Source organism: Oryctolagus cuniculus, chromosome 21 (assembly GCF_051225735.1).
Source record: "Oryctolagus cuniculus isolate XC-2025 breed Fujian yellow rabbit chromosome 21, ASM5122573v1, whole genome shotgun sequence".
Lineage (NCBI taxonomy): Eukaryota > Metazoa > Chordata > Mammalia > Lagomorpha > Leporidae > Oryctolagus > Oryctolagus cuniculus.
Genome location: NC_142887.1, coordinates 14833905 through 14853809, shown reverse-complemented (window position 1 = coordinate 14853809; position 19905 = coordinate 14833905). Strand labels below are relative to the sequence as shown.

The following is a 19905-nucleotide window of genomic DNA, read 5'->3' as shown; positions in this document are numbered from 1 at the left end:
AAAGCCGCCACCTGTGATGCTGGCATCCCATGTGGGCACTGGTTCAAGACCCAGCTGCTCCATTTCTGGTCTAGTTCCCTGCTTTGTGCCTGGGAAAGTAGTGGAAGATGGCCCAAGTGCTTGGGCCCCTGCACCCAAATGGGAGACCCAGAAGAAGCTCCAGGCTCCTGGTTTCGGCCTGGCACAGCTCTGCCATTGCAGCCATTTAGGGAGTGAACCAACGGGGGAAAGACCTCTCTCTCTGTCTCTCTCTCTTTGTCTCTGTTCCTCCCTCTCTCTCTCTCTCTCTCTAACTCTTCCTTTTAAATTAATTAATTTAAAAGGAAAAAGAAACACTGTGCAAGATGGAGCACTTTGTGATTGCTCCCTGTCTCGTTATTGGGTCGCACTTAGAGTTTTGGGTTAAAGAGAAAACTTTGCTTCTCGTTACAGAAAAACGTTTTGGAATTCCTGGCACCCCTGAAACCTGTGGCCATTCGCATAGTGAGAAACGCTCACGGGAACAAAACAGGTGAGCTCTGGGCTATTTCAGGCTGGGCTGGAGCGACGGACCCTGAAGATGGAAGCTCTCAGAGCAGCCTTTGAAAGAGTTACTTGTGCTTTTGGTGTTCTGCTTTCTTTGAAAGGCAGGGGGAGAGAGAGAGAGATATCTCACCCATACGCAGCTTTACTCCCCACATGCCCCCACCAGCCGGGTCTGGACCAGAGGCTGGGAACCCGACCTGGGGCTCTCCCATGGGAGGCAGGGACCCAAGTGCTTGCGCCATCACCTGCTGCCTTGCAGGGTGCACGTTAGCCAGCAGCTGGGGTCAGGAGCTGAGCCAGGACTTGCACCAGGCACTCCGCGGCGATGGGGCACCCCGGCGGCCTCTGTACTGCCCAAAGGCGACCTTGTATTCTCCTATCCGAGGTCCTCAGTTCTGTGGATGTGGTGCAGCTGGCCAGGTCGAGGGTCTGTTGTTCTTCCCTCGCCTGTTCAGTGACAGTCTTCCCCTGTGTTTCGCTTCTCCTGCCTTCTTGCCCCAGCCTCTGCTCATAGCAGACAGGTTAAGATGGGGGCAGCAGGCCCTGGGCTTTGCTGTGTCAAGCCTGCCCACAGCTCTGGGACGCGTGGGGCTCTGGGTTACTGAGCATGCCCATGCTGCCTGGTGCCACCTTCCTCCCAGGTTCCCACTCTGGACTGCCAGTTTCTCCCATTGTCGCTCCCCCTCTTCGTGGAGGAACGACACAGGACCCTGCGCTGTTCTCTTGTCTGCTCGGCCCTCCCCGGGTTTGCTGCTGGTTCTTCCCGGGTTGGCTACCGTCCCTTCCACCTCCGTGGAAGAGCGGTTCCCCCTAGCCACTTTCCCCACTTCCATGGGGGAGCGGCACACCGCCGGCCGGCTCTCTCGGGGGCTGCACAGGTGTTCCCTCAGATGTTCCTGGTGCATGTCATCTCTCTCCTCCTTTATAGTCCTCTTCCACCAATCCCAACTCGGCTGCCCACACACCGAGTACGCTGCTCTCCTCCAATCAGGAGCAGGATCAGCTCCTGGAGGTCATCACTCAAGTTGGCAAGAGGCAGCTGCGTAGAAGCTGTTTCCTCCTCTCCCAGCGCCATATTGTGGGAGAGCAGATGCATAGAATAAGTCTTAATTCCAGTAACTTAGTCTAGTCCGAGTTGCTCCCAGTTGCTCCCCACATCCCATGGCTCGGGAGCTCTGGGTGCTGGCAGAGTGTGGTCCATAGGGGAGTGGGAGCTGGAAGAGATGGGCCCCTAACCTGGCCTGCCTGGTGGCCCAGCCGGGCAGCTGCAGGAGATGCAGCGGAGGGACCGTGTTTCAGAGAACTGCACCAAGCCGTGTGGCCACAGGGAAGGCGGAGACTGCCGGGTGTTCAGGGTGTCCTGGGCAGGAAGACGCTGGGCCCGGCAGAGTGGTTGAGATCGGTGCAGGTGGCGTCCTGGGAGGAGAGTGCGCGTGCTGCAGGCATGGCCTGGTCACCCTCGTGATCCTGCATCTCATCCACTCTCTCCTCGTAGTGCTAAAGCCACACCTGCCTCCCTGACCCCCTCAGCCAGCCAGCCCTCTCTGCCTGCAAACCACTAGCCCCGCCCGGGTGCACGTCCCAGCAAAGGCTGCACAGGAGCGCTGTGACCTTGGACGAGGGACCTGGCCTCTGTTTCTCTGACAGCTGTGTAGATCTGCCCCGGAGCTGGTGTTCAGAACAGTGCTGAGCACCGCCGAGGCCACAGCAGCTGTAGTTAGTGTTAGTCGTGGCAAAGTGGACATTCGGCTCAGCAGGTCGGCGGCTGCTTGTGACACCTGCATCCCGTATGAGAGTGCCTAGGTTCAAATCCCGGCCCCGTTTCTCATCCAGCTTCCGGTTACTGTGCACCAGGGGAGCCAGCAGGTGAAGGTGACTCCAGGACTTGAGTCCCTGCCACCCACATTGTGGATCCAGATTGACCCCGAGCCCCTGGCTATGGCCTGGCCCAGCCCCAGCTGTCGTAGGCATTTGGGGAGTGAACCAGCGGGTGGGAGACCTTTGTCTTTCAAGTGGAGAAATAAATATTTCCACTTAAAAATGTACGTACGTGTCCGTATTGGTGGTGGCAGTGCTGCGCCTGTTCGTCGCCTGTCAGTGACCCAGGGAGCAGCAGGTTGGGGTTGTCAGCGCTGAGAGGCCACACTGGAGAGATAGCCTGTGAGCAAGACGCTTCTTAGGAGCAGCAGAAGGTCCCCTGTGGAAGAGCCAGGAGGGACTGGCCAGGCCGTCCCGCCTGGGGGATCCCGGGGGCTCTGCAGTGGGATTTTTCGCGGTTCCAGGCTAGTGAAGGATGGGTCCTGGAGCTGTGCCTGGGAGGAGGCGTTGAGACCTCGGCCCTGAGCACCCGGGAGGATCGCAGTGGGCTGCCGTGGGGGTGCTGGGCAGGAGGAGGGGGATGGAGGTCTGGGAGGCCCCTGGATGCGGGGTGGGGGAGGAGGGATCAGAACGTGAGCAGCCCCGTGATGGGGGCGGAAAGCCCCAGGGCCTCTGAACAGGGTGGCGGCCTCTGCGGTGATGGTGACTGCTGCTCTGCCGCCTCCCGAGGTCAGGGTCAAGGCTGTGGAGGCTCCTCTGCCGGAGGAGACTCCTCACAGGCGCACCCCCCGCACCTCGGCACCGAGCAGGTGCGGCCAGAGTCAGGGGGCAGGCAGCAAGGCCTCCGCTGCTTCTGACCCCGCGTCCAGCATCTTCCTCAACCAAACAAGCCCTGCAAAGGGGAGTCGGGCGTGCGTTGTAGGGAGGCCGTCGGTGCAGGAATGTGGCGGAGAGAGGCTTGCCCCACTGTCCACACCTGCACAGGGCGGGACATCCCCTGGGCTCCCACAGGTGTCCGCCCATGGCCTGCACACTTCACCTGCATCCTGCTCCTCTCTCAGGGTACGTCTTCGTGGATTTCAGCAGCGAAGAAGAGGTGAAGAAAGCCCTGAAATGCAACAGGGAGTACATGGGTAAGGACGCCAGGAGGTTGCAGGCCTGCTGGCTTCGTGGCTTTCCCCCCAGGTTCGTGTCGCTGCTGCAGGCAGGGGACTCAGCAGTGAGCACACAGGCGCGGTCCCTGCCTCCGGAGGTGACCTAGAGACGGGCAGTGAGCGGGCAGTCGGTGTGGCGGGGCAGGGCACAGCGTGGGCAGGGGTGGAAGAGGCCTGGCTGTGAACAGCATCGCGTCTGCTTGGGCCTCACGGAGAGGGGGCATTGGCATAAAAGCCTGGAGGCAGGCGCTGGCCCCGTGGGGCGGGGCGCTCGGCGGGATGCACAACGAAGGCCGTGTCCTGCCTCGGGAGAGCTCGGGAACGACAGCCAAGGGTGCGACTTTGACCCACCCTGGCACAGACGAGGGATTCCAATCTGGCCACCGGCCCCCGTGAAGATGTGGGTGTTAGGTGAGAACCCCAGGAGCCTTGGTAGCAGCAGGCCAGGCGGTCGGGTTTATTGGGCACCTGATGCACGTGGAGGATGCATCCGCCTGCTCAGATGTGCAGGGGCAGTGTACACGCTGGTTTGTATGCCAGGCTGCATGGCCACAGGAGACCTTTGCCAGGGAGGCCAGCCAGCAGCACCAGGGAACTCAAGGCTAAGTCTCTGTGGTTTGGGAAGGCCCAGGGAGGCCAGCCAGCAGCACCAGGGAACTCAAGGCTAAGTCTCTGTGGTTTGGGAAGGCCCAGGGAGGCCAGCCAGCAGCACCAGGGAACTCAAGGCTAAGTCTCTGTGGTTTGGGGAGGCCCAGGGAGGCCAGCCAGCAGCACCAGGGAACTCAAGGCTAAGTCTCTGTGGTTTGGGGAGGCCCAGGGAGGCCACCCCCTGGAGTTGGAGCTGCACTGGCAAGATGAGTGGCTTTGTGGGCAACAGAACGTGTGTTGGGCGCCATCACCAGCCACTGTGCTGTGGCTTCTGGGGGCAGCTGGGGAGAGTCTGCCGTTGCTGTCCCAGAGCTGCTGGCGAGTTCCGGGTCCCCCCAGGGCGCTGACTTCTGTGCCTGTGCAGGCGGCCGCTACATCGAGGTGTTCAGAGAAAAGCCCGTCCCTGCAACAAAGGGGCCACAGAAGAGCAGCACCCGGCCCTGGCAGGGCCGCACGCTCGGGGAGAACGAGGAGGAGGAGGACCTGGCCGACTCCGGCAGGCTGTTTGTGCGAAACCTGCCCTACACCAGCACCGAAGAGGACCTGGAGAAGCTCTTCTCCAAATACGGTAGGGGCGCGGCCTGGAGGGCGTGGCAGCAGGCAAGCAGGTGCCTAACGTGCGCTCCCCAAGCGCACAGCCACTGCGGCTGGTGCAGGATCAGAGAGGTGGATTAAGTGCGTGGCTGGGCCTTGTGGGGCAGGAAGGCTCTGAACAGGGCCACCATCGGGCATCTCAGAACCTCCAAGGCTGTGTCTGCCACGGTCGCCCTTGCTGGGTAGTTCTACCTGGACTGGCGCCCTGGCTTACGTGGCCAGTCTCAACAGGCGAGGGTGCATCCAGTAGGCAGTGTGGGAGGACGGAGACCCAGGGTGGAAACTGATGGGCGCGGCCCACGCTGTAACTGGAGTATGGCGACATCGCCGTAAACCCTTCTGTAGCACTCACCAAAGCAGGCGCTGTTCAGTGCCCTCCTTGTACACGTGTTCAATCCTCGCGGCCGCCCCGTGAGCGAGCTACTCCAGTGGTGCCATCCTAGGGGGAGAAGACCGAGGCTCGCAGAGGCCACACAGGGTGGGGCTGGGGAGTGGCACCTTTGACCTCTGAGGTGGCCTCATGCTGGCACCTGCCACGTTCTTTCCTTGGGCCAAGCGGCGAGGGCTGACCCCCGATCTGATGGTGCCCAGCACGCTATCACCCAGAGCACAGGCCCGGCCCGGCCCAGGGGACTGACTGTGCTCCTGTCCCCAGGGCCCCTGTCGGAGCTGCACTACCCCATCGACAGCCTGACCAAGAAGCCCAAGGGCTTTGCCTTCGTCACCTTCATGATGCCCGAGCACGCGGTGAAGGCCTACGCGGGAGTGGACGGGCAGGTGTTCCAGGTGAGGCTGCCGGGGGTGGCTGAGTGGTCCCAGGGCGCAGGGACAGGACAAAGGTGTGTGTGTGTGGGAGAGGGAGAGGGAGATCACATTTCGGGCCCAAGAGCATGCACGGTGGCCTCCGGGCTGTCACCACGCACGAGCTCCTGTAGGTGAGAAGCATGGTAAGGGCAGAGGGATGGCCTGGTCCCTTCTCTCGCTGTGGCAGCTGGGACCATGCCTGGCACACAGTAGGCACACACACACACACAAGCACTCATCAGATGCATGGGTAAACGTCAGTCGTCTCCAGAAGTGGTAGCTTGCAGAGGAGTGAAGACAGGCCTTTGACGTGGTGCTGAAACAGCCAGAAGAGAGCGGACGGGACTTTCCCAGCGCCACAGGCAGTGTGCTTAGTGCACCTGCCCGATCCCAGGCCCCCGCGTCTCCGTGTCCCTTTCATTCACCCGAGTACAGGTTACTGAGCCCACGTGGGCTCACTCCTGGTGCAGGGCGAGCAGGGCGCAGGCGTGCGGGCGGTGGGCCTGCTGCCGTGTTCCCCGTCAAGGAATAGCTTCCAGAGCTTCCTTTGTGTGGCTGTGTCAGGCCCATCGCAGTGACGGGGGTGAGAGTGGCTGTGTGATCCTTCTGCCTGCCCCCCCCCCCGCCCCTTCTCCGTCAGCTGACTCGTGACCGAATGTGACATCCTCGCCCCTTCCTCTCCCGCCCCTCCAGGGCAGGATGCTCCACGTGTTGCCATCCACCATTAAGAAGGAAGCCAGCGAGGAGGCTGATGCCCCGGGGTCGTCGTCTTACAAGAAGAAGAAGGAGTCCAAGGACAAGGCCAACAGCTCCAGGTCCTTATTCACCATTCATGGTCTCTGACCCCACCCCTGCCTTTCCCAGTCTGCCCGTGTTCTCCGCGCTGAGCCTCAGTGTCGTCTGTACAGTGGGGAGAGCAGTGCCAGCACTTACTACTGTAGTCCTGTAAGGATTCGTGAGGGCATGTCCACTAAGTGCTTAGCCCTGGCACAAGGCGATGCCGCCGGACCCTTAGCCTGTGACGGGGAAGTGAGAAAGGAGGCCCACGAGTGCATTTCTCCTCCTTCGGCCACGGTGCGACCTCCCTGTTCTGTCTCTGCCTCTCAGCTCTCACAACTGGAACACGCTATTCATGGGGCCAAACGCCGTGGCCGACGCTATCGCACAGAAGTACAACGCCACCAAGAGCCAAGTGTTCGACCATGTGAGTGTGTGCTGCGTGCTTCCCGTGCGTGTAAAGTAAGACGCGTGCTGTGGAGGAAGCCTCAAGTGCAAGGCCTTCCATGTGTCAAGTGCGGGTGTACTCTGTGAAGTGGAAAGTATACGAAAGCACTTTGCCCTCTGCATCCTGTGTGTCTGCTCACCTTCTTTGAAGTGCACGGAGCTCCAGTCACGCAGCCTTGGCGTTCCTCTGAGCCCACCTGGGGCTGTGAGGTTCAGCCAGTCAATGAGGGGCATCTGCTGGCACCCGTGAGAGCCCACCACTGCCCTGTAGCCCTTCTCCCCCGACACTCACAGTCAGCGCTGGCAGAAGTAGAATGCAAGCTACACAGACCCTTGTTCACTCCCCAGATGGCAGCAGTGGCCAGGGATCCTACCGAGGGCAGAAGCCCAGAGCTCCATCCGGGTCTCACTCGGGCCAGCTGCCACTGTTTTCCCAGGCAGATCAGCAGGAAGCTGGGTAGGAAGTCGAGCAGCAGGGACTCATCCAGTGCCCACATGGGCTGCTGGCATCACAGGCAGTGGCTTAACCCGCTACACCTCAACGCTGACCCCAAATGGCCACATTTTTCAAAAACAAAAAAAAACCTTAATTGTAAAAATACATTTATTTAATATAGTAGGGGGAGGGGGCGGCAGAGCTGGAGAGGGGTCCCGGGGGCCTGGATTTGCCATGCAACCTGTGGAAGCCAGCGCCACTGGGGCATGAGCGGCCACACGAGGGCGCGGATGGAACCCGTTTCCTCCCAAGCCTCCCTCTCCGCCTGTGGGGAGCCTGGGGGCCCTGCTCACCTGCTCTTCTTTCCCACAGGAGACCAAGGGCAGCGTGGCCGTGCGCGTGGCCCTCGGGGAGACCCAGCTGGTGCAGGAAGTGCGGCGCTTCCTCCTGGACAATGGCGTCAGCCTGGACTCCTTCAGCCAGGTGGGCCTCTGTGCGCGGTGGCCACTGGGAGACAGGGGCTGGGTCCAGGACAGAGCCCCGCCTCCCGAGAGTCGCAGGCTGCCCCAGGGGTGTGAAGTCCTCAATACCTCCTGCCTCCCACACCTGCGGCAGCGAGCCATCTGCGTTCCACAGTAAGCTCCTCGCCGGGAGGTGCATGACACGGCCAAAGCCTGGCTGGGCTCCGCGGGAGGTCCTGCTGGGGGCTGAGGTTAGAAACCACTGGGACCTCCCGCTGGGGGCTGAGGTTAGAAACCACTGGGACCCGCATGGCTCAGAAGTGGGGGCTGGGATTTGACCCGTGGGGCCCAGTTCCAGAGCCCTGGGCCTTGGCTCCTCCCCAGAGCTGCCAGAAAGGGCAGGAGCCTTGTTGTTGCAGTTCCAGAAGGGGCGGCTCGCCTGGGAGCCACCACAGATCGGGACTGTGGCCTCCACCCTGAGGTGCCGTGGGTGTTCGTCCCCAATCCCCAGGCTGCAGGCGAGCGGAGCAAGACGGTGATCCTGGCCAAGAACCTCCCGGCGGGCACCCTGGCGGCCGAGCTGCAAGAGACCTTCGGCCGTTTCGGCAGCCTGGGCCGCGTGTTGCTGCCCGAAGGCGGCGTCACAGCCATCGTGGAGTTCCTGGAGCCCCTGGAAGCCCGCAAGGCCTTCAGACATCTGGCCTATTCCAAGGTAGGGCGGCCCCAGGCGGCCTCCATGTGGAGGAGCCTCCTGTGGGAGGGGCAGGGAGCTGGTGCAGACCTGGCACGTGGGAGGGGCGGGCCCTGCCTGTGCGTCTGGACGTGTGGCGAGAGCATGCATGTTCTGTTCGTGGCTGTCCCATACTCCCCCAGGGAGCTGCACCTCGTCCATGATTCCGCTCTCTCTCCCACTGCCCATTACGTACGATGAGTGGAGAGGATGGGGTCCTAGGGTGCCCTGTGCTCAGCAGAGACCCAGCCCCTCCCAGGGCCTGGGGCTGTTCTCGGGCATCAGGCGGCCGGCACTCTGTCCCTGAGTGGGAAGCCCATCTCTCTGACTCGGCATCCCCCCCTGTGTGTGGGCCTGGGTGCCAGGATGACACCTCCCATCGCCCCGTCTGCACAGTTCCACCACGTCCCCCTGTACCTGGAGTGGGCCCCGGTCGGCGTCTTCTCCGGTGCAGCTCCACAGAAGAAAGGGCGCCGAGACGCACCCGCGGAACCTGCAGCAGAGGACGCGGTGGAGCCGGAAGCCGGTAAGAGCGCAGACTGCGTTCAGGATGCCTGCGGCAGCAAGCGAGAGAGGGGAGGGCCACAGGGAGCGCGTCCTGCACTGTCCACTGGTTCAAAGCTGTTGGTGTGTTTTCGACACCGCGGGCCTCCAGCTCGGGTGGTGCAGTCTCTTAACCTGTCCTTAGGAACAGTAGCACGTCGACTTCAGGCGGCCGCTTTGTAGTCCCTGCATTGATCTAGTTTCTGCTGCCGTAACAAAGCACCGGAGGCTGGGGAACCTTATAAAGCAAAGGGGTCTGTTGAGCTCACACTTAAAGGAGGGTGATGCCGGTGCCACTCAGCTGTGGCGAGGGCCTCCTGGCTGCGTCGGTTGGCAGGACAGGAAGCCAGAGGCGTGGGGAGGTGTGGGGAGCAACTCGGACTAGACTGTTACTGGAATTAAGACTTATTCTATGCATCTGCTCTCCCACAATATGGCGCTGGGAGAGGAGAAAACAGCTTCTACACAGCTGCCTCCAGTTCAGCCAATAAACTGTAGGACCTGCTCCTGATTGGAGGAGAGCAGCGTACTCGGCGTGTGGGCAGCCGAGTTGGGATTGGCAGAGGAGGACTATAAAGGAGGAGAGAGACGGCATGCACCAGGAACATCTAAGGGGAACATCTAGCTGAAGGAACATCTGTGCAGCCCCCGAGAGAGCCGGCCGGCGGTGTGCCGCTCCCCCGCGGAAGTGGGGAAAGTGGCCAGGGGGAACCGCCCTTCCACGGAGGTGGAAGGGACAGTAGCCAACCCGGGAAGAACCAGCAGCAAACCCGGGGAGGGCCGAGCAGACAAAAGAACAGCGCAGGGTCCTGTGTCGTTCCTCCACGAAGACGGGGAGCGACATAATGGTGCCGTGACTCGGATATGAAGCCTAGGCAGGGCTTAGTGTCGTTCCTCCACGAAGAGGGGGAGCGACAGGGAGGGGTGTGGGGAGGCTGGGTCTTGCTCTTACATAACAGCCCTCTCAGGAGAGCTCACCAGGGTCCCACAAGAACTGTGTCAGCTCCTCCCCCCAGACCCCACCTCTTAGTGATGCCATTGCCTCTCCCAGGTCCTCATGGGTACCACGCGTCCAGCACGTGAACCCTGGGGTCATTCAAACCACATCCAAACCAGAGCAGTGTGTGCAGGGGACAGAGACTGTAGTCTCTCAGGAACAGGAACCGAGCCAAAGAAAGCGGCCTTCTCATTTTCGTAAGAGGGCGGCGGGGGGAGAGATGTTTTCTCATGTCCTTGGAGTGGCACAGGGCCCTCTGATGTCCAGTGACTGCGAGGGCTGGACAGGAAAAGGCAGCCGCAGCCGCTGGGGACCAGACTGTGCGGCCCCACCTCCTGTAATGCTTCACCTTTGGGGTGAGGGTTGCTGCTGCAGCTTGGGCAGGACAATTCAGAAAATTGGCATCCCTAGACTCCCCACTTTGGTGCAGCAGTGCCCCCAGTCATGGTGGGAACCTGGGAGACATTCCCCGATGTCCCCTAGGTACAGTGTGCCCACCTCGCTGCACACACACTCACACAGGCAACCACCTGATCTGGGGACTTGACCGCTTCTAAGAATCAGGACCCTTAGAAGTGTCAGAAAGGATGCTGGAGGTCGTTTTACACCGTGTGAAGATTTAACCTGTCAGCAGTAATCCACCCCCCACACATGTCTGATTGGGTCACTGACTGTTTAGTCTATTGAAGTAAGAATCTAAAGAGAGATAAGGCCTCTGTCTACTATCTGCACTGTTTTTTGTTTTGTTTTTGTTTTTTTTTTTTTAAAGATTTATTTGTATTTATTTGAAAGAGTTACGCAGAGAGAGGAGAGTCAGAGAGAGAGAGAGAGAGAGAGAGGGAATCTTCCATCCAATGGTTCACTCCCCAGCTGGCCACAAAGGCCGGAGCTGTGCCGATCCGAAGCCAGGAGCTTCCTCCGGGTCTCCCACCCAGGTACAGGAGCCCAAGGACTTGGGCCATCTTCTCCTGCTTTCCCAGGCCATAGCAGAGAGCTGGATCGGAAGTGGAGCAGCCAGGTCTCAAACCAGTGCCGATATGGGATGCTAGTTCTTCAGGCCAGGGCATTAACCCACTGCGCCACAGCACCAGCCCCATGTTTTTGTTGTTTTAAGATGTATCTGTTTGAAAGTCACATTTGCAGAGAGGGAGAGACAGAGAGGTCTTCCATCCACTGGTTCACTCCCCAGGTGGCCAAAATGGCCGGGCAGGGCTTAGCTGGGCCAGAGCCAGGAGCAGGAGCTTCATCTACTGCTTTTTTCAGGTCCTAAGCAAGGAGCTGAATTGCAAGTGGAGCAGACAGGACTCGAACCGGTGTCTGTATGGGATGCCAGCATCATAGGCTGCAGCTTTACCTGCTGTGCCACAGCCTCTGTCCTGTTCTTGTAAAAGAGAACATTTTATAGCCAAAGGTGTGGGGGAGGTGCAGCTAGAAACAGAATGGTCAGATTTAAGACTTAATCCTCATTTACATTTGCAGACTTCACATAAAACCCTGGGCCTTGGCCGCATCTCCTTGCCTGGGGGTCAGGACCGGCCCGCACAAGGCCCTGGGCCCTCTGTCCCGGAAGCCCTCTGCTACGCTGAAGGGAATGTCTTCCGTTCCGTTGCTCTTGCACGATTCCGAGGCTTCTGTGGCCATTGGGTTGATTAGGGGTCCGCTCCAGAGCTCTCCCCCGCCCTTGCTGCTGGGCCAGTGTGGTGCACACCCATTAGGAGTCCCTTCTAACCTCCCATCAAAAAAAAAGAAAAAGAATCTCTTTGCATTGTTCCCGTCTGTCCCTCACTAGCCATCACCCCCAGGTCACCTGCTACCTTGTCACTTCAGAGGCTGCATTTGAACCTGGGTGATGGGTTTTGGCCCCAGGTGCGCTCTCCTCTCAGACAGAAGGGTCATGGCCCCGACAGCAGATTCGCGGAAGCTGCCTCGGCCTGCTCTGGGCAGGGCAGGGGTCGGTCGCTGGGCCGCGCCGCCCGCATGACCCCTTTGCACAGGCCGCGGCTGTGTTCTTCGGTGACACGGGCACAGCGTGGACGTCTTCTGTTCGTCTGCCTGCTTTGCTTGTTTCTCATCTGCCTCAGCCAGACAGAGGCCTTCACCGCCGGGCACCCAGGCACAGGGCGGCGGTGTGAGGAGGGGTCCTGGGAGTGGACAGACTGGCCTGCTGTCCCTGCTGTGTCAGCGGAGGGGCGTGGTTAGTGTGCAGCGCCATCCTAGTTAGGCAGGCTCAGGGTGTGTGTGTGCACGGTGAAGGTGGCGCTGGCCCTCGAAGCAAGAGGGCAGCTCCGGGATCCCCCCAGCCGCCATGAGCCTTTATTTCCCCTCAGGGTCTTAGTCCTGGAGTTGCATCGTGAGCAAGTTCACTTCTGCCAGAGTATCCCCTGGCAAGTGGGCGCCTGGCCCACCCTGCCCACCCCACAGCCAGGAGGGCATCAGCAGGCAGGTGAACCCAGGGCAGGGGCCGCCCGGCTCCAGGCACAGAGCGGTGACTTCCGGTGAGCCGCCATGCTGTCCTCCTACAGTTCCGGGACCGGCAGGCTGCCAGTGTTTTCTGGGGGCGGGTGCCACACAGACCTCCGGGGCAGCTGGGGGATGTGGTGAGACTGCCCGTGAGTCTCTGTTTCTCCCGTGCTGGTGGCACTCAGCAAAGAGGTGGCCAAGAGACATGCACATGCGCACCCTCCTCCCCAGAGCTGGGCTGGCCAGGGACGACTGGGAGTGCCCTGGATTGCGGCGTGTCGTGGTCCCCTGGCTCCTCTGACTTCCTGCGTGATGCTGCGGGGCTGGCAGTCTCATTCCCACAAACTCCCCACCCCACCCCGCCCAGGGGCCGACTGGCTCCTCGGATAGGTCTGTAGGCAGCTGCTGGCAGATGTGGGCCCAGGAAGTGGCATGGGTCTGTGCCGTGAGTTCCCGCAGAGCTCATCTGTAGGCCCCCTGTGGTCCTTCTGTCCCCTTCTCACACGTAAGGCACAAAAGAGCCCTCCCCCGACCTGCTGCCCCCCACCCTGCCCTCTGTGCATTGTCCCCAAGCGTCCCCAGCTCCCCAAAGCAGGAGGCTGGGAGGGCAGGGAATGGGAGGGGGCGACTCCGCTGCCCCAGGGACTGGATTTTCTCTGCTCCAAAGGAGGAATGGACGGAGCGCTTGCTTTTTCTTTCTTTTTCCTTTTTTTTTAACCACCCGTCCTGACTGCTGAGCGCTCCCAGTCTCCGGCCCAGCCTCGAGGGAGGGGGACAGCGTGTTTTATCTCCCCACCACCGAGACCCTCACCTCCAGATAAAGGGCTCCGAGTGGGGGGAGGACCTGCAAAGCTGCTTGCAACTGATAACAGTCGGCGCTGTCAGCTTGCGCCCAGAGCCCGCCAGGGGAGGGGCGCAGTAAATTCTGCGGCCTGATTAGAATAGAGCCCCGGCGGGCTGCGTGACTGGATTTCATTGTGCGAACTACAGACGCCGCGCATGTCCCCCGCCTCGCCCAGCCCCCTCCAGCCCAGCCTGCCTTGCAGCCTGCTCCCCGGGCTCCGGGGGTTCTGTTGGCGCACATCTGGTGGAGTCCCTGCACCTTGTCTTTGCCTTTCCCGTGTCTTCTTTTTGTTCACTGCCTGGGGCCAACAGCAGAAGTGTTTTGAAATATGACCCTTGGCCTTAGCCTTCTCCACGCTTCTCTGGACACCGGCGTGGGCCACAGCAGGGCCTGGCCTAGTGACTCGGGCTGCAGAGGGTGGCCGGCAGGGCTCGGAGGTGTGGCACCGGCTGACCTCGGAACCTGCAGCCAAGGTTGGAAAGGACTCTGCCTCTCACGGGGTTAGGGGTCCCCTGCGTCTCTCCGCGAGGCCTAGCCGGGAGTGGGGCAGGCGGCTCATGTGCAGGGTGACACAAGTGGCGTTTCTCAGAGCTGTTCCCACAGGCTTCCACGCACAAGTCTGCCTGCACACAGGCTGCAGAGAGGGTGCGTGGTGTGCAGGGCCACACAGGGCGAGAGCCGGACCTCCTTAGGATGCCGCTGCTGCCCGGGCACAGGCCAGTGCCCACCCTGTTCATCGTCTACGTGTGCTGCTGGGCTCTGGCCTCAGTGAGCTGCCCACATAATTGGGGATGTAGAGCAGGTCCGTAAGCAAGGGGGTTTCAGAATGAGCTGCGGGCTCTGAGAGCAGGAGATCAGCAGTTGGCAAGTTGAGGTGGAGACCACTGGAGCCACTTTGGACAGGAAGTGCTTCCTGAGGGTACACTGGGCCAGGGACAGCAAGTGCAAAGGCCCTGTGGTCGGGGTGGGGTTGGCAGGCTCGGCGGTTAGAATGTTTCAGGTCTGGACAGAAGAACCAGAGATGAGGTCAGAGACGCTGGTAATAAGAGGGGTCCAGTGAGAAGGCCATTAGCTGTCCCAACGGCAACCGCAGTCAGTGCCTTGGGCCAGGAGTGCAGGTGAAATAGTGGGTGCTTGTATTTCAGTGCAGCCCAGCGAAGTGTGGGAGTGCGTGTTTGCAGTTCTTGTTAAATTCCACTTTATGGAGACAGGGGCCTCTGTCACTCACGGGGGCCGGCCCGCCTGCCCTGGCATCCCGCAGCTCTGCGCTAGCAGTATCTGGGCTGCGGCCGCAGGCCCCCTGCGCTCAGCAGTCTGATGGCTGACACGCGGGTCTCGTTGAGTGGTCTAGGGTGGGGGAGTGCTGGGTGCGGGGAGGCTGTTGCTGGGAGCACAGGGGTACAGGGAAGACCAGCAGCCTCTGGGTCAGCTGGGACTGCTGCTATTGGAGGAAGGCCAGGCCGCCTCGAAGCATCTATCATCTCCAGCCACACGTCCCCAGAGGTAATGGAGACGCTGGAGGAACCAGTTGAGCCCCATGGCAGGCCAGACCCACGTCCCCAGTTCAATTCCCAGCTGTCCTCAGGGCCAGGTGTCTGCTTCCTGAGCCGGGACTGACAGAGGCTGACCTGGATTCCTGGGTTGCCGACCCCCACCTGACTCAGCCCAGCGCTGTCCCTAAGTCCACACAGGGCACCTCGCTGGCAGCTGCCGATGACCATGTAACGTGTGAGCGAGCTCTTTGGCGTCCACCCGGCCTGCTCCTGCGCGGGGAGGCGGGGGGGGCCAGTCCTGCCCGCCGAGGGCCGCTGGGCTGGTGGGTTGTTGCCCTGTGAGGCTGCGAGCTCCCGACGCTGGCCGGGACAGGAGGAGGGAAGGTGGCCAGGGTTTGGCAGCGCTCTGTGTGCAAGGAGCAATCCTAGGCCTGGTGAGCGGCACCGTCTGTTGGCCATGGCCCAGTGCGGAAGCCACATGCCGTTCAGTTACATTGCCAGGATTTAAAGACCTTGCATTTCCCCATAAAAGGCTGCCTTTTCAACTTCTCTGGAGAGATCTGGATGGCTGACCACACCGCTTGACCTTCCAACACAGCTGTTAGCCAGGGCCAAGAAGGGGCTGTCCCGTAAGCTGGCCTTCAGCCTCCTGGTCCCCATGCGTCCCCTCCACTCTTTTCTCCATGAATGGTCTGTCTCCCAGGGACCTCTCGCCGACCTGGAGCTGCCTGGGCTTCAGACAGCGGCCTCCCGGGCAATCCCTGGGCTTCACGTGTGGCCCCTGTGGTCCTGAATGAGGTGGTGTGGCCCAGGCATCCAGCGGGGAGCCCTGGGCTGGGGCCCGAGGGGTCTCCTCAGCGCCCTTTCCTCTCTCTAGTCTCTGAAATGTCCAATGCCAAGGACAGCCGGAGAGGGCGGGCACACGCTGCAGCTAAAGGTCGTAGCTTTGCATAGCTCTGCTTCCCGTTCTAGCAGCTGTGACGTTGGACTTGAGTACAGACGGCCCCACCATGGGGTCTCCTGTTGGCTGAGCTGTGTGGGTTTCTCAGACAGGGAGGCGGCCCTGTGCGGTGTTCTTCTTTGGCCTGGGGCAGGAGCTGCGGGGGGGAAGGGACAGGCTGTGTGTCCTCCGGTGTTCAAGGGATAACATTGTCACTGTGGCTGTTTCCGTCGGCACTTGAAAAGGTTGTTTTCTGACAAAGTAACGGAAGCTTAATGAGGACTTGAAAGCGCTAGGCTTGCGGCTTTGTGGGCAGGGGAGACGCCTGGGTGCCTGGGGAGACAGATTGAACCCCTGGGAGCCCTCCTGCTGCAGCCGCTGAGTGAAGGTGTGTGGGGGAGACGCGGCTGGTCCCCACGGAAAGCCGTCTGCCAGCCCGGGTGTGTGGGCTTTGAGCATTCCTGGAGGGAGGGGAGGTGGTCACCCACTCGGGCAGTGAGGCGGTGAGCGTGCAGCCTGGGTGCTGGTGGCAGTAGCTTCCGAGGCCTCGCCTGTGGAGAGAGGATCGGTCGCCTGCCCTGGTCATGTGACTTGGGGACACTGGGGAGGTGGAAACAAACTGAACCCATTTGCTTGCTGCTGGATCTCAACAAAGATTACGATGCTGCCCTGTCCCCGACTTCCTGAGCTCCCTCCCCCTCAGATGGCACCCACGCACGTGGCCCCGGGGCTGCCGGGGCTCCACCCGGCCTCCGCCTGCCTGCACCCCTCGCCCACTGCGTCTCACCTGGGCCTTCCCTCTTGGATAGCGGCAGCAGTGCGACCCCCCACCCCCAGCACCCAGTTCTCCAGAAACGGCCGGGGCACTTCCTGCGTGTGTTTCCGGCGGGTCTCCGTGTGTGTGCCCACTCGCGTTGTTTTCTCGTGTGCTGCACAGACCTTGAGTGGAAGCACGTGGGAGTTTTCTGTATCTCTTTTTCGATGTCAGACGCGGTGTGCGGCGTCGGTTTCGTTGGCCCCGTTCTCCCCAGCCGGGATGGCGCTCTCGCTCACCTCCTCTCTAGTCTGGCAGGGGACTTTCGAGTTTTCCATCACTATGCGTGATGCTGACGGAGGAGCCACGCTCCTCCATGTTTGCTTCCTGAAGTAACAGATGATGGAGAATTTCAGTGGAGCGCAACATCCTTTAGATTCAGGGGGGATTTAGAATGTTCTGGGTCTTGCTCTCATTCTACAGTTTTCGAAGAATTTTACATTGCTGTTGAGTTCGAGTGTTTACTAAGTGCCGTGTTTTGGGGGGAATAGTATTTCACTTCAGTTCATAGTTGAAGGAAGCAGTTCACATAGCAATTTATCGTAAAGTTCAAGTTAGTGTGGGTTAGTTCAATCTAAGGCTCATGGGTTTTGGTCTTTTTCATATCCCTTATATTTTCTTTTAATTTCTCACTTTCATTTTGTTGAGAGAGAGAGAGAGAGAGAGAGAGAGAGAGAGAGAGAGATGATCTCATCTACTGATTCACTTCGCAAATTCCTGTAATAGCCAGGATGGGCGGAAGCCAGGCATCAAGAACTCCACCTGGGTCTCCCGGGGGAGTGGCAGGGCCCCCGGTCCTTGAGCCATCACTGCTACATCCCAGGGGGTGCATTAGCAGTAGCCAGAGTTGGGGGTGGAGTCAGAACTCCGACCCAGGCTCTCTGGCGTGAGATGCAGGCATCCCAGGGGACGTCCTAACCTCTGCCCCTCTCCCAGTCCTCTACCCTTTACAGCTGGTGCATGGGGTAAGCCACGCGCTCTCTCCCCACCCCCACCTCGCTCTCACCAGGCACAGCCCTGTGTCCCTGTCCTTCCCAACGTGCCTGCCCGCGCACAGGCCCGTGGCCTTAGTAGCTTGTGAGCTGGAGGCCCCTGGGCTTTGGGGGTTAGAGCGCACTGAAGAGCCTTGTCTGGTTTTTGTTTGTTTTCATGGGGGTGGCCAGTGCCGGACAGCGAGAGCCCAGAAGGTGAACAGCCATCAGAGGGAGGAGCAGATGGCCCGTCAGCCGAGATGGAGGAGGAAGAGGAGGAGGAGGAGGAGGAGGAGGAGAGCCTCCCAGGGTGCACTGTGTTTATTAAGAATCTCAACTTCAGCACAACAGAGGAGACGTTGAAGGAGGTGAGTGAGCACTGGGCATGAGGGGGGTGTCGGGTGGGACTCCGGCCTGTGTCATGGTGACTGTGCTTACTGGGTTTGGAGCACCGCTCGTGCCAACCCGGAATGGCACAGCCGTCAACATGACGACTCCAGCCGGACACAGGAGCTGCAGTGTTGCCCTGGGGTGCTCTCATGGACCCTGCCCGAGGCACCTCAGAACGTCTGGGCAGCGTGCGTGCTGAGATGGACGTGTCCGTGCTTGGATGCTGCAGTTGGGGAGGGGGGGTCCTGTTGTTTCGGTGAGGTACAGCCCTCAAAGTCAGGGTCCCCTCAAGCCCCTTGGCTGGTGGAGCAGGAGAAGACCGCAGAGGCGCTCCAGCCCCGCAGGGTTCTGGCTGGAGGGGGAAGAGGACCAGGCACCCTGGAAGGTCTGGGGTTAGTGCAGGGCACCGCCGTAGGCCGGGAGGAGGCTGCTAGGGGAATCCGGCCAGAGATGAGGAAACGCAGCTCCCGCGTCCAGAGAACCGGGCGCTGAGGCTCCCCTGCTGGCCTGGGAGCTCCAGCAGGGAGACGCTGGCACGGAGCGCCTGATGGGTTCTTCTCTAATGAGCGAGTGGATGGCAGCAGGCTCACGGCTGTGAACCTGTTCTGGCAAGGAAGCTGGCCACAGAGTTAAGAGATTGATTTCTGGAAACTCCTTTGAGCTCTAAAATTCTGTGGGTGGGTTTGTCCAGAGTGCCAGCGGCAGGAGTGTGGCGCAAAGACGGGGAGTGGGAGGGAGGCGGGAGGTGAGCGCCCGCCATCCTCTGTCGAGTGGCAGGGCGGCCCCACAGTGGACGTGGCCTGGCAGCGCAGCAGCATTGTGTCAGGAGCAGATGCACTTGTAACCGGTGACCCAAGACCGGGCTACGTAGCTTTCCTTCCTAAGTTTAGTTTAAAAAGCTATTATTTGAGAGGTGGAGAGAGGGAGACAGAGAGCTCCTATCTGCTGGTTAATTCCTCGAATGCCCACCACAGCAGCCCAAGCCAGGAGCCTGGAACTCCTCTGGGTCTCCCACGTGAGAGGAGAGACCTAAGTACTTGAGCCACCGCTTCTGCCTGCTGCAATGTGTGTTAGCAAGAATCTCAAGGAAGGAGCCAGCACTCTGTATGTTTTGCTTTTAGACAGAGGAACACACTAGCAGTGGCTGAAAGGTAAATGGCTTTGAGCCAGCTTGTGGCTTTGTTTTCGTGGGGTGTTTGTGTTTGTTTGTTTGTTTGGAAAGGCAGAGTTAGAGAGGGAGAGAGAGATCTTCTCTCTGCTAGTTCACTCTCCAAATGGCCAAGACTGGGACCGGAGTAGGCCAAAGCCAAGACCCTGGAACTCTGTCTGCGCCTCCCACTTGGGGGGAAGGGGCCCAGGTGCTAGAGCCACTATCTCAGCCTCCCAAGATGCACAGTAGCAGGCAGGTGGATTGGAATCTGCGGGGCGCAGTCCCAGGCACTCCAGTGACGATGTAGGCGTCCCACGTGGTGGCTTAACCTGCTGAGCCACAACACCCACCCCACAATGTGCTGAAAATTGCTTTAGCCCCAGGCGCGGAGGTCAGGAGAGCCCTGCTGCCCTGCAGCAGATCCCGCTCTGCACCACGCCCCGGTTCTTTGTGGCTGGAGCAGGAAGCCAGCCCAGCTGGGGAGCACAGGACCCAAAGGCACCGTCCAGGGTACTTGAAGCAGGCCACTGCTCATCACCCACATGTCGTAGGGGGCTGAGACATGTCAGCAGAGACATCGGGGTAGGGAGAGTGGTCCAGAGGGGCCTTGCCTCGGCAGTGGTTGGAGCCGGGGCTGGCGCATCCTGATTCCTGGCTGTCCATCTCAGCCCGATGCCTTTCTAGCTCTGTGCTCTGTCTGGCTATTCTGAGCTTCAGTTTTTCCTCCTGAGAAATGAGGAGGCAGGTTGAGGCCCACCCCAGGGCTCCTGAATGCACTGAAGGGCGTAGGCCAGGCCCGCCTCCACGAGCCCCGTCCAGGTGTCAGCCCTGTTCTCGCCCCGCCCTTGCGGTGGCTGGAGTTGGGTGTGTGGCCTGCACAGGTGCGGGATCAGCCGGAAGTGTGGGTGA

General features: G+C 60.5%; 1 protein-coding gene across 1 annotated transcript in view; it reads left to right on the top strand.

Moving 5' to 3' along the window:
- Positions 1–19905, top strand: part of RBM19 (RNA binding motif protein 19) — a 110997-nt gene that overhangs the window by 12777 nt on the left and 78315 nt on the right. Inside the window, exons 8-17 of the mRNA XM_070066254.2 lie at positions 433–511; positions 3405–3476; positions 4510–4713; positions 5395–5525; positions 6237–6358; positions 6651–6747; positions 7576–7686; positions 8176–8376; positions 8791–8920; positions 17649–17824. Coding sequence (XP_069922355.2) covers positions 433–511; positions 3405–3476; positions 4510–4713; positions 5395–5525; positions 6237–6358; positions 6651–6747; positions 7576–7686; positions 8176–8376; positions 8791–8920; positions 17649–17824 — 1323 coding nt within the window. The remainder of the gene's footprint in view (positions 1–432; positions 512–3404; positions 3477–4509; positions 4714–5394; positions 5526–6236; positions 6359–6650; positions 6748–7575; positions 7687–8175; positions 8377–8790; positions 8921–17648; positions 17825–19905) is intronic.